Below are 12218 nucleotides of genomic sequence, written 5' to 3'. Positions count from 1 at the left end.
GATTTTGCAAACTACACCTGTAGAAAACTTGTTGGACACAATTATGTTGATGATAGAAATTATTCTAAGTGCACGACTTGTATGTATAACAAGGAAACACATTCTCAGCTGTCTGAACTTCTGAGTTAAGGGATATTTTGAAAGTTTCAGTTTCACTTAAAATAAATAAAAAACCCCATTTTTGTTTAACAAGGGTTGTATGAAACAGTTTTGTGGCTGACAAACCAGTGAGTGTGGCCCTCGGATTCCTGAAAAGTGCTGGTTTTTGTGGAGGGGGGAAAACTGGAGAAAGACACTTGGAGTAAGAACAAGAACACCAACAACAAACTCAACCCAATGCTGAGTCTGGGAATTGAACCTGAGTGACATTGGCTGAAATATCATGCCCACCCTGGCCAGGTTTCATCTCAGTAACAGTTATCAAAATAGTGTTTTTAATTAAGATAGCAAGATTCTTAGCATGTTTTACAAGCTTAAGAACTTTCTAGTCTAGGGAATGGCATTTCCTTTTTTATCAATTACCTTTAATTCTTTATTTTTGCAGTGGAACTTCCCAAGCAAGTTACTTTGGCCATTATTAAACCAGATGCTGTTAAAGCTGGGCTTGTTGATGAGATCATTCAGAAGGTAACCCTTTGATCATCCATATCATATCAGTACTTTTCAGGATGTTTCAGTTTCATATTTTTTCGAATGGTAGTCTGCTAAAGCTCTAGTGAGCAGTCTTTCTTGTAGTTGCCAGGATGGCAACCTGCTCTACAGCTCTAAATGTCTAGTCGCCATGGCAAATAAAATGGTCACAATTTGGAGAGTAAGCAGAGGAACTGATTTTGTGTTGGGTACACATTAAGGATCTATCTTGTTCTGTGAGCTTGTCTGAGTTTTCAAGTTTTGTCACTAGCTATGTAGCTAGCTGCTATTACCGGTAAATTGTAAATGCTGTGCAAGTAATATGTTTATCAAATGTGTGATTTGTGAAATGGTCTAAATGGCATATTCCTGCTGGCATCAAATGTTTGTGTTGATTGAGCAAAAAAAAATACTGCTGACAGATTTTGGAGAAGTACATGTTAGTTTAGCTTTTTCTTCGCGCTTCACACTCACCTTCAGTGTGTCGCGCTTTGCCCAACTCGCAAATTAAACCGTCAGTTCTGCGGGCTGTTAGTTTTCCTGGTAGTCAGATTCTCTTTTCTAAAGGGTTATAAAAATCCCATCTGGTCATCCAAGACTGAAGATAGAGTTTTCTCCCAATTAATATTAAGCAAGTTACTTTTTTGCTATCAGTCATCTTGTCTAATGTACCAGCAAGCATGTTGACTGCTGCCTTATAATTATAAACATCAAAAGTATGCTGAATTACAGGCCAGCAAAATCTAAGAGCTGCTTCTCCATGATGATCAAGCTTAAATTCAATTTTAATTATTTTTCAAGCTTTGTTTCCAAAAGTTGCATGGGTATTAGTGCAATTTTAGAGAAGACCTATAGCTAACTACTTTGAATGTTTCAACATAAATTTACAGGTTGAAGAATCTGGTATGGAGGTTCTTAAGAAAGAGGAAAAGGTCTTGTCTAAAGAAGAAGCTGCAGAGTTTTACAAACAGCATGAAGGATCAGAACACTTTGATCAACTGGTGGAATTTATGTCCAGGTATTGCAAAGTCAATGCTCTCCTTCGGGACATAAATAAACATTGCAAGTGTATGCCAGGACATCTTTTGACCCGCCTGCATACATGTACAATGCTTCTCCACATTACCGTACCCAAATTCACAAGTAGCCAATCAGAAGCGCGCTGTACTGTCCTGATATCTTACAATATCAAGTCACTTACCTGATACGCCATGATATTATGGTCACTTTCAAGTAAAGTAGTGTTACTGTACGATGAATTGCAGAAACTCAATTTAAGATTAGCTAGTGTTTGTAGCTGGTAAAAACTTTCCTGCCAAAACTGAACTTGAGCCCGCTTATTGTGCAATGTTTGCCGACGATTACTGAAACATTCAGACTGAAACAACAGAGTCAGAGTTCCAAAATTTTCACTAAATTCTAAATTTGGGTATGATTTATTATCCAAATTGTACTTTTTAGGTATGCTCATCGGCATATCAGGCTCGTTTGGTCTCACCATGGATATTTTGCTCCCAAGCCAATTGGCTCGACCAAACCTCGCCTGATATGCCACTGGCACCGAAGCGTACCTAAAAGGTATCATTTGGTATTAAAGTGCATATGAAGCGAAATTTTTTCTGTCGTTTTTAGTTCTTCAATATGTATATAAAAACACTGTAAACATTAAAATTCTACTGAACAAAGATTCGAGAGAATTTTGTGGCTATAAAAATACTGTTTTTCTGTCAAAAAAGTGTCCGGAGACTGGGTCGAGTTTATATTGCGAAATCCTGGCTGTGACGTCACCTTGGTGGTAGCTTGGTTGCGAAGCTTTGTTTACAGTAAGCGCTGAGTAAGGAAATATGTCGAGTGACAGCTGTAGTGATTTGGAATTTAGCGTGACTTACGACTCTTCGGGTAGCGAAGAGAGTAAAGAAGAAACAGATGAAGAAGAGTACAATATAGTTTTTAGCCGGTTTGCCCTTACGAAGACGAACCACTCGCGGGAGAAGACGAAGATGACGATCAAGATGAAGAGGACGATGAAATAGAACGGATTAAAACATGTAACGCGACTACCGAGGCGCCGAGCCACTCAATTTTATACCTTACTCGTTCTTTACACAGTTACCGCGACTTCCGAGCCGCCGAGCCGCCGAGCCGCCGAATTATATACCTTACTCGTTCTTTAAATACTTAACGCGACTACCGAGCCGTCGAGCGGCCAAATTATATACCTTACTCATTCTTTTAACACTTAACGCGACTACCGAGCCGTCGAGCCACCGAATTATATACCTTACTCGTTCTTTAAACACTTAACGCGACTACCGAGCCGTCCAATTATATACCTTACTCGTTCTTTAAACACTTAACGTGACTACCGAGCCGTCGAGCGGCCAAATTATATACCTTACTCATTCTTTTAACACTTAACGCGACTACCGAGCCGTCGAGCCACCGAATTATATACCTTACTCGTTCTTTAAACACTTAACGCGACTACCGAGCCGTCCAATTATATACCTTACTCGTTCTTTAAACACTTAACGCGACTACCGAGCCGTCAAGCGGCCAAATTATATACCTTACTCATTCTTTTAACACTTAACGCGACTACCGAGCCGTCGAGCCACCGAATTATATACCTTACTCGTTCTTTAAACACTTAACGCGACTACCGAGCCGTCCAATTATATACCTTACTCGTTCTTTAAACACTTAACGCGACTACCGAGCCGTCGAGCCACCGAATTATATCGCTCCAAAAATGGCCCTGCATTTTGTAATTGCTCCACTGGTGCATCGTGACACCCGGAGTAAAAGTTGTGTTTCGACAACTCTCGTTGTTTGGGCCACCTCTCCTCCCTCTTCGCGAAGATTTTGCCCTGTCCGCCATATCTGATGCTTTGGAGTGAAATCAACAATCAACCAACGTGACGTCACGAGCTGAGATCACGTGTTATTTTGGCCGTGCGTTTTTCCGGACAATTTTAGAGCCAAATGCTGCAACTTTTTTGGGTTGTAAAATCGTCAATTTCTTTTCTTTTCTTTTCAAACTTTCAGGGTTTTCTTATAAAATGTTAAACTTTAAAAATATGCATTAAAAAAAATCGCTTCATATGCACTTTTAAGTAAGTTAACTGGCCAACTAGCTACCTGGAAGAAACTGTTTTCCTCCCCTCTCCAGTACTGCAAACAATGCTCCACTCCCTGTTTACTTAACATAAAATAAATTACCTTTATCTTTACCTGCACAGTAGTGGCCAGTTTACTTGGCAGAAGTTTTTTTTTTCCATCCCCAGTACTGCATACATGTGCAATGCCACCCCAAATACCCCCCAGGGTACAATTAATGCTCCTCCGCAGTACTGGCCAGTTAACTAGGGAGAAGTGTTGTTTAAAAATCCTGTACGCTTTGAAGGCCAGTTATTCAGATAGCTAACCTTCCAGTAATATTGAGGCTGGTTGATGGCTCACTGACTACACTGTGTGAATATTTTTTTAGTGGTCCATGTATGACTCTGTTGCTAAGCAAAGCTGGGGACACTCCTGATGTAGGAGATCATACCATTGAATACTTCCGTGATCTTATCGGGCCTAAAGATGTCAACATTGCTAAGGAAGAAGCCCCAACCAGGTAAAGTTTATTATTCATTCAACTTCATTATGTAATCCTGTGTGAGAAGGTATGTCTGAGGTTTTTGTTGACCTTGATGTTGGAGAAACATTGGTTTGAAATTATTTTTTCAACCAGTTGGATTTTGTGTAATTTTTATTTTTCATTTGCCTTAATATGTTGATTATTGTCATCTGATGCTTAGGGAAACAAAACTCAAACTGGTTTTAAACAGTTTTAACATGCAAATAAATAAGTTAAAACCACAACTTGTACAAAATATCTGTCACTATAATTTAAAATTAGTGCAAAGAAACTCAGCAGTTTCAGTTCATTTTGTAAAGCTCAGGGCTGTCGCTAAGGGCCTGCTGCCGGCTAATTTAACCAGCTGAAATAGAACTTAAATCCGGCTGAAATTTCACATGACAACAAAGACATAGGTAAACATCAGAGCTGCCAAGGCCAGAAAAGCCAGCTGGGTTTGTTGATGAGCTGGCTAAGTGTTTTCATTGCTACCTCCCCGAAAGCTTTCTGCATCCTTGGGTTTTAGTAAAGGTTTTTAACATGCTTATATAGTCTGTTGTATCCAGGCGTAGTATCCTGTAATTAATATAAAGTTTTTTTTTTCTTTCTTGTCTCTAAAATTTTTACATTGTCTTCTTTTCGGTAAATTAGCAAAGCCAATTCAGTTGTTTGTCAAAACACCATAATTTGTATTTGTTTGAAGTGTGATTGGTGGCTACACAATTGACATGTCAAAATCAAATTAAAGTGTTAATGCCTTTCACAGATCTGAGAAACAAACACTTTTTTCTGTAGTATAATATGTCGGTATGTCCAGAACCTGAGCATAAAAAAATCTGTTATATTGTGCTTGTCTGTAAGCTGGAAAATTTTGGTCCCTCTGTCAACTTATTCACTTTTTATGCATGTTTGAGCTAATGTCAGCTTACATCTGATTCTGAAGCTTATGTGATGGTAAGTGATGCTAAACTTTTAATAGAGCCAATAATAGAGCCACGATTAGGTCTTATTATATGTGCCCTCACAATGCAATACTTCTAAATTAGATATTTCATGTGTTAACAGCAATGTAGACTAATGCCACCTCTTGTTATTATAGCCTGAGAGCACTTTATGGAACAGACACTGTGATGAATGCAGTCCATGGCTGTGATTCAGCTGAAAGTGCAGCAAGGTGATTTATTTAGTGCTTCTAAAAAAAAAACATTTAGGATTCCTTACAAACTAATGAAGAAGAATTCTATCTCTAATTTTCACACAATGAATTAGTAGAGGTAAAGACCTCAGACAAATCCTCATTGGGACGGCTGAAAGGTGGCCACAGTTGCTTAATACATCGATAGAGGTGGCCGCTAAAAAGGTTTTATTAACAGTATCACACATACTAGCAATACTTTCAGGAGTTTAATATCTGGCTGCTTAATAGGGGGCGGCCGCTTAATAGGTGTTCAATTGTATATGAATTTATATAGAGATCATGCAGGTTAATTGGTAATAAATAAATTTTATACCAACATTAGATTACAGAAACGTTTTTGTAGCAGACATTTTTACGAATTTTTGAGACTTACCTTCAATTTCTTGTCTTAAATTGTATTTGTAAACCGCATGAAACTGAAAGGTTTAAACAAACCTGACAGTGGCGACACTGCCAGACTGAATTAAGACATATAAGTTTGTACCATTTATTTTTTTGGTGTTTATTCCAACAGTTCAATAGCAAAACAAAGCCCTTTTGACAACTTAATCTGTGCCTGTTAAAAAAAAGTTTAAGCACTAGTTTTGACTGCGCAAACTTTATTTATCACCCCTTCTCTTTTGTGATCGCTCACACGAAACATTTTCAGAAAGCCCTTCAAACTTTGATTGATGGAAATCTTGAAAAAGTTTCCGCAGGTGTTTTGATTTCTGAAGTCATGTATCAATGCAAAGGGTGATAAGAAATCATTATTTGCTTTAAGTAGATCATTCACTTAGTATACAAGGTAAGATCATAATAAATTATTAACTGCTTAATTTGTATTTTAGGGAGCTTGCCTTCTTCTATCCTGACTTTGTGGCTCCCACTGTAATCCAGAAAAGAAAAAAGAAGCGGTTGCAAAGGACTCTTGCTCTTATCAGACCTGATGCACTTCGTACACGTAGAGGTGCAGTACTGTTATCTATTATTATGTGAGCTTAAGTGCAGGATCAAATTAATGTGAAGATGTGGGAGTGAGCAAATGTCCATGGAAACCTCATTCCCACTTTTATCATAAGATATGCATTACTAAATAAGCAGAACTCCCAAATGAATTTTATAACCCTTTCGGACTGAAACAATTGCCTCCAGAAAATATAGCCAGTTTTTCTGCATAGAGTAGTTCCTAATGTAGTATTGCTAGCCTGATTGACAATCAAGTGCCAGCCAGATCTAGAGGGGTCCTCACATTACCATCATTTCATCTCTCATCTTGTGCGAAATATTTATTAAAATTAATATAAATATCGTATAATTTATATTGGTCACCATTTTGAAAATATTAGAACAACATTATAAAACAGTGAAACAGCTATATGTTTGATTAATTTAACTATTTGGTACCAATGACCTCTTATATTTCAGAGTCTATTCTTGGAAAGATTCAAGAGTCAGGGTTTACTATAGCCATGTCAAAGGAAATAACATTTTCAAGGGACCAAGCAGAAGCTTTCTATGCAGAACATAAAGACGCAGATTTCTTTGAAACTTTAGTTACAAATATGACCAGGTTTGTAAAGCTGTAGGGCAAAAACTTTCTTCCATTCCACCTGATCCTTGTGTAATCAGAGAACTCTGTTTTTGCATTTTGCATTGGTTGGGTGAATGTAGAATTAATTGCATTTGAAATTCTTAGACCTGGCTGAGGCATACTCAGGCCTTAATTGCTTGACTGCTGAGGCCTAAACAGAGCCTGACAAAATCCTGAGAGATAAACACCAGCCTGCCCAGTAGCATAAAGCAACTGAAGATTAAGTGGGATCTTTGACAACTGCTTCCTGCATTCCACTGGATGTTTTGGAGCTTCATAGTTTTTCTTGTACTCTTTATAGTCAGTCTTTTCCCATCCATCCATAACAGCACAGGAGAAAATGCTCTGGAACACAGGGAATGGTTGCAATAAATCCCACTTACCGGTAATCTTATATTGCTTTATGCAACCGGGCCCAGGCTTCCAAAACTATCCAAATTGTTTTGTGAGGCATAATTTCACCCTGCATTTGGACCTTAATAACTATAGCCTAACATGCAGTAACCTGAAATATACAGCGTAAAAACAATACACTGGATGACCTGGTGCGATTGTGAAATTTTTTGTTTAAGCGATGCAAACTTTCATTTCACATAAGCAAACTAGTACATGAGTGTCAAAACAAACTACATGTATGCTGAGCACGCTTAGTCTTGCATCAGCAAAATTTCCCTGAAAGTTTGCCTAAAGCAAAAGTCTGCAATTTTTTTCCGCGAATATGTTGCATTACTTGCACCATACTGTACCTGATGTCTCTTCTTGTTTATAAATTTCTTTTGTTTTATCGATGCAGTGGTCCGATGATGGCATTGTGTCTGGCCCGAGAGGATGCTGTTGAAGGTTGGAGAGAAATGTTGGGTCCAAAGGAGGTATCAGTAGCTGCTGAACAAGCTCCAGACAGGTGTCGTAATATTTGTACATAGCTTTTGACGGTTGCTGATAAATAAATGAAACTTTAGCTATAGTTAAACTTCTATTATAATTTGATAGACAGTCCTCTAGATCTCTCAGCAGTCAATGTCCCTCTATTAAGCAGTCACTTATCAAATTCCTGGAAATCGGTCCCTGTGTTTACAATAAATAAATTTGTCCTCTATTAAAAACACTGTCACTGATTGGACTTTCCAATTGGCTAATTTTAAATTATTAATTCACGAGGTTTATTAGGAGCTGGAATGGACCCCACCGCAATATGATTGATCTCAGGTGGGAACAAATTTTGGACTGTTACATATCTAGAAATGTACTAGTATAGTGGACCAATGCAAGCAGATCGGCAACGATCTGTCAGATAATATTATATAGTTTAAGTAATAAAAATGAAATGGTTGGGTTGTTATAAAGTTAATAAAAACTTGTTGTTAACATTATGTTTTTAGAACTGAACTATTTTAAAATTATATTTTACAGTCTGAGGCATCAGTTCCAAGTAGAGGACAGTCCTATCAATCCTTTACATGGCTCTGACTCTCCAGAAGTTGCAGAGAAAGAAATCCAACAGTTCTTCCCTGTTCAGTCTACTGTAGCAGTAATCAAACCTGACCTGGAGCCTGACAAAAGAGGTTTGTGTTTTGTCATCAGCTGCAGCTAGTGTAATTTAACAGAATGTAGTATGCATGCAGCACAGATCGAGGTATCCCACCGACCACCTCATGACATCAGGTGATCAACTTATGCCATCGCCTTAAAAGAGACTTTCGACAGCAAAATTGACTGGGGCCCTGTAGTCATCTTGGTTCTATTGAAAATGACAATGTCAATTCCTTGATCTTTATCTGATTTGCAGATTAGCTTTAACTTGGGGAATACTAAGAAATTAATTTTATCTCTTATGAAAAGCAAAGCAATAGAATCTGAACAGATTGCATTAATATTTGCGTATATCAGTCGAAAGTGAATCTATTTTCTGAGTGAGTCAAATTACCCAGTTTTGACACTAGTTTTAAGTTCATGGCTGGGCACACAGAGTGTGCATGTAGTGTGTGTAGTTTGAGTGGCTAATCAGTTAAGGCAGTTAAACAAGCCATTTCACTACACTTTGGCCTTCTTCAATGCTTGACAATTCTATTCAAAATATTCGATTCACCATACTTAATCAAGTTATAATTACGGGTGACTGGTCAGATCACAAGCGTTTTGACCTTCGATCATCATTGTTCCTTGTCACCCCCGTCAGAGCATTGGGCATCCACCAGTAAAGGTTTCAAGGTTTTTTATTCAACACTCCAGCTTTGCCCTTTTTTCCATGTGATTGACCTTCGATCACATGGAAAAAAGGGCAAAGCTGGAGTGTTGAATATAAAACCTTGAAAAACTAACACGGTATTAGTAGAAACTCAGCTGTGTTCTATTGGAAATCCGCGAATCTTATTGGTTCTCCCACTGATTTCTATTCGCCGATAGAAAACAGTCGAGCGTGCGAGTAGCTCTTTAAGCGGTAAATTTTCTTGATTTTTGTCCTCAAAGTGCACAATATTGTAGGTTTTGGACTGCAATCCTTTAGAGTTTCTACTAAAACAATTAGACTACTCACCCTCGTTTTCTATGAGCGATAGTTAACTCGGCTGCACCTCATTGACTGTTTGCTCATAGAAAACGCGGGCTCGTAGTCTAATTAATTATTGTTAATTGAAAAACTAAATGAATTCTTTTGAGAGTAAGTAAATTATTTTTGCCAGCGAGAAACAGCCTCAAACGTCTGCATTCACTACTACAGTGGAACCTCGATTTAATGAACCTCTATTATACCTATATAGCAAAGTCCTTTGAAATGAACGATATTCTTCACCCCAGTAATATACGGGTAGTAAAATGATATGGAAAAGAACCTGGATATAACAAAACCTCGTTATAGTGAACATATTTTTCGAGGCCCTTAATAATTGGCCCTCTGTTATATTGAGGTTCCACTGTATAATATAAAACCATATTGACGATGGATAACACAATGTTGACATATTGCTCTTCAGAGAATTGCTGTTTGGAGTATAATGCATCTTCGGAAATTAAAGACACAATATATAGCGTCAATTTATATTCGTTATTTTTTTAAGATTAACACTTGTTACTTGATCCAAATATATCGAAAGATGAGGCATTCAAAGTCCTTGTAAAGAAATGGCTTTTTCATTTAGAAACAATTAATGATTTTTTTTTTTTGGTTAATCCAGAGGAAGTAATGCAACGCATTAAAGAAGCTGGTTTCAAGATTCAGTTTGAAAAAGAGGTAACTCTCAATAAGGAGTTAGCATCACAGTTCTACCAGGAACATGAAGGAAAAGACTTCTTTGAAGGTCTCACAGAACATATGGCGAGGTAGGGACACATAAATATTGCTTAAGTTAGTTTAGTGGTCATAAGATATTATATTGTTCGAGATAGAATAATATGCAAGCCAGCAAGGCATGCAAGCCAGAAATCCCAAATCCCAATAAAAGGCTAACCGCAAGCTTAACCTAAACTAACTGTAGGCTAACCAAAGTACTATTTCGGCTAACCGGAGTGCTATGTATGCTAACCAATGTGCTATTTAGGCTAACCGAAATGGCTCGCATGACTCGCTTGACTCGCAAGCCATGTGAGCCATGCGAGCCAGAAATCCCTAATCCCAATAAAAGGCTAACCACAAGCTACCTAAGCTAACTGTAGGCTAACCCACATACACCATCTATAGCTACCGAAATCGCTGGCTCGCAGATTATTTGGACCCTATTGTTCAAGGAAATATTCATACCCACCCCAAGGAAGGTCACTTGAAATTCTAAGGAGAGATGGGTTTTAAAAAAGCCAAACATTTTAAGGGAAAGTATGAAGCTAATTCTGGAAATTACATGCCAACCTTGCAGAGAGTTGATCATTGCAGCCCCACACTAAAAATTAATACCTTTGAAACTAGACAAAAACAAATTCAAAAGTGGATATTAAAATTGAAAATTTGTGTGCGGTCCACATGTGAAGATATTGATTTCGAAACATTTTCTGACAAGTTTGCCATGTTTCAATGCTGAATGAGCCAAAGTTAATCGATATTAAGTCAAAACATCTTCGGATCTTCCTCAGCAATCTTAGGATATCTTTGGAAATTTTCGGAAAAGTTCGGAAAATGTTCGGAAACATTCATACGACCTTCGGACAACATTTTGCAAATCTTTGGAAATCTTCGGAAAATGGTCGGCAATCTTCGGAAAATCTTAAAAAACATCGTAATTAGTAGGTTTATATAATAAACAGAATATTACATGGTTGCTTGGAGATATGAAATATATCTTCTCGTGTTCAAATCGACATCCCACTCGTTCGCTGCGCTCGCTCGTGAGATCTTGATTTGAACACTTGAAGATAAATTTCATATCTCCGCACAACCATGTAATATCCGCTATATATAATAATAATAATAATAATAATAATAATAATTAATGATGATGATGATGATAATAAGCTCAGTGTTTATGCCTACAATAAATTACTATGATGATAATAATATTAATAATAATTAAAATGATGATAACAGCAACAATAACAACGTTTTTGAGCCACTGATGGTAAGCGGAAGTGGGCACCTTTTAATAAGGTCCTTATTTTGTGATGTTACAGTGGTCCTACACTAATGATGGTACTGACAAGAGAGGATGCAGTCAGTGGTTGGAGAGCTATGATGGGACCTACTGACCCACAACAAGCCTTAGAACTGGCGCCAAACTCGTAAGTGCTTGTTGGCATTATTAAAGGCCTATGTTCACTGCTTGGCTTTGCGGTCATGTGTTATTAATTGTTTTAAATTGATGACCTGGTTTCAAAATACAGTTGAATGGCCAGTTATCAAAGTCCTCAAAGTATTGCCAGTATAATGCTGTTTAAATAAAACCCAAATTTAGCGGCCACCTTTCGGCCATCCCATTGAGGATTAGTCTATTGTTTTTGACCTTTCAAGTGGCCACCAAGAATTTTATACATTTACAGGTTCATGTAGTTTAGCCTTGTTTTCAAAAACCTCATCACAGTAGGAGTCCAAAATATGAAGTGCCGACGTATAAAAACATTCAAACAGAGGTGATTCCGTTGTCACTAAGCTTAATGGTGACCTTCTGATTTCCAACCACGCCTTATGCTAATTACAGAGAACCCCTATTAAGACGGACGCCAACCTCTCTAACACATATAATGGCTTCCTTTCCTTTGAGGTGCTATGCATT

The 12218-nt window shown here is 37.8% G+C and overlaps 2 protein-coding genes across 5 annotated transcripts in view; one reads left to right on the top strand and one right to left on the bottom strand.

Moving 5' to 3' along the window:
* The window catches only part of LOC144630260 (uncharacterized), a 147329-nt gene that overhangs the window by 57031 nt on the left and 78080 nt on the right, over positions 1-12218 (bottom strand). The window lies entirely within an intron of this gene.
* Positions 1-12218, top strand: part of LOC144630194 (thioredoxin domain-containing protein 3 homolog) — a 51761-nt gene that overhangs the window by 17497 nt on the left and 22046 nt on the right. For all 4 annotated transcript variants that reach the window (XM_078488513.1, XM_078488514.1, XM_078488515.1 and 1 more), the window contains 10 exons: positions 545-627; positions 1521-1648; positions 4121-4252; positions 5355-5429; positions 6284-6402; positions 6861-7005; positions 7820-7927; positions 8437-8588; positions 10197-10341; positions 11620-11727. In XM_078488513.1, coding sequence (XP_078344639.1) covers positions 545-627; positions 1521-1648; positions 4121-4252; positions 5355-5429; positions 6284-6402; positions 6861-7005; positions 7820-7927; positions 8437-8588; positions 10197-10341; positions 11620-11727 — 1195 coding nt within the window. The remainder of the gene's footprint in view (positions 1-544; positions 628-1520; positions 1649-4120; positions 4253-5354; positions 5430-6283; positions 6403-6860; positions 7006-7819; positions 7928-8436; positions 8589-10196; positions 10342-11619; positions 11728-12218) is intronic.

Source organism: Oculina patagonica, chromosome 11, assembly GCF_052425735.1.
Source record: "Oculina patagonica isolate OP01 chromosome 11, crgOcupat, whole genome shotgun sequence".
In the NCBI taxonomy this organism is placed as follows: domain Eukaryota; kingdom Metazoa; phylum Cnidaria; class Anthozoa; order Scleractinia; family Oculinidae; genus Oculina; species Oculina patagonica.
This window is presented reverse-complemented; position numbering and strand designations above follow the sequence as displayed.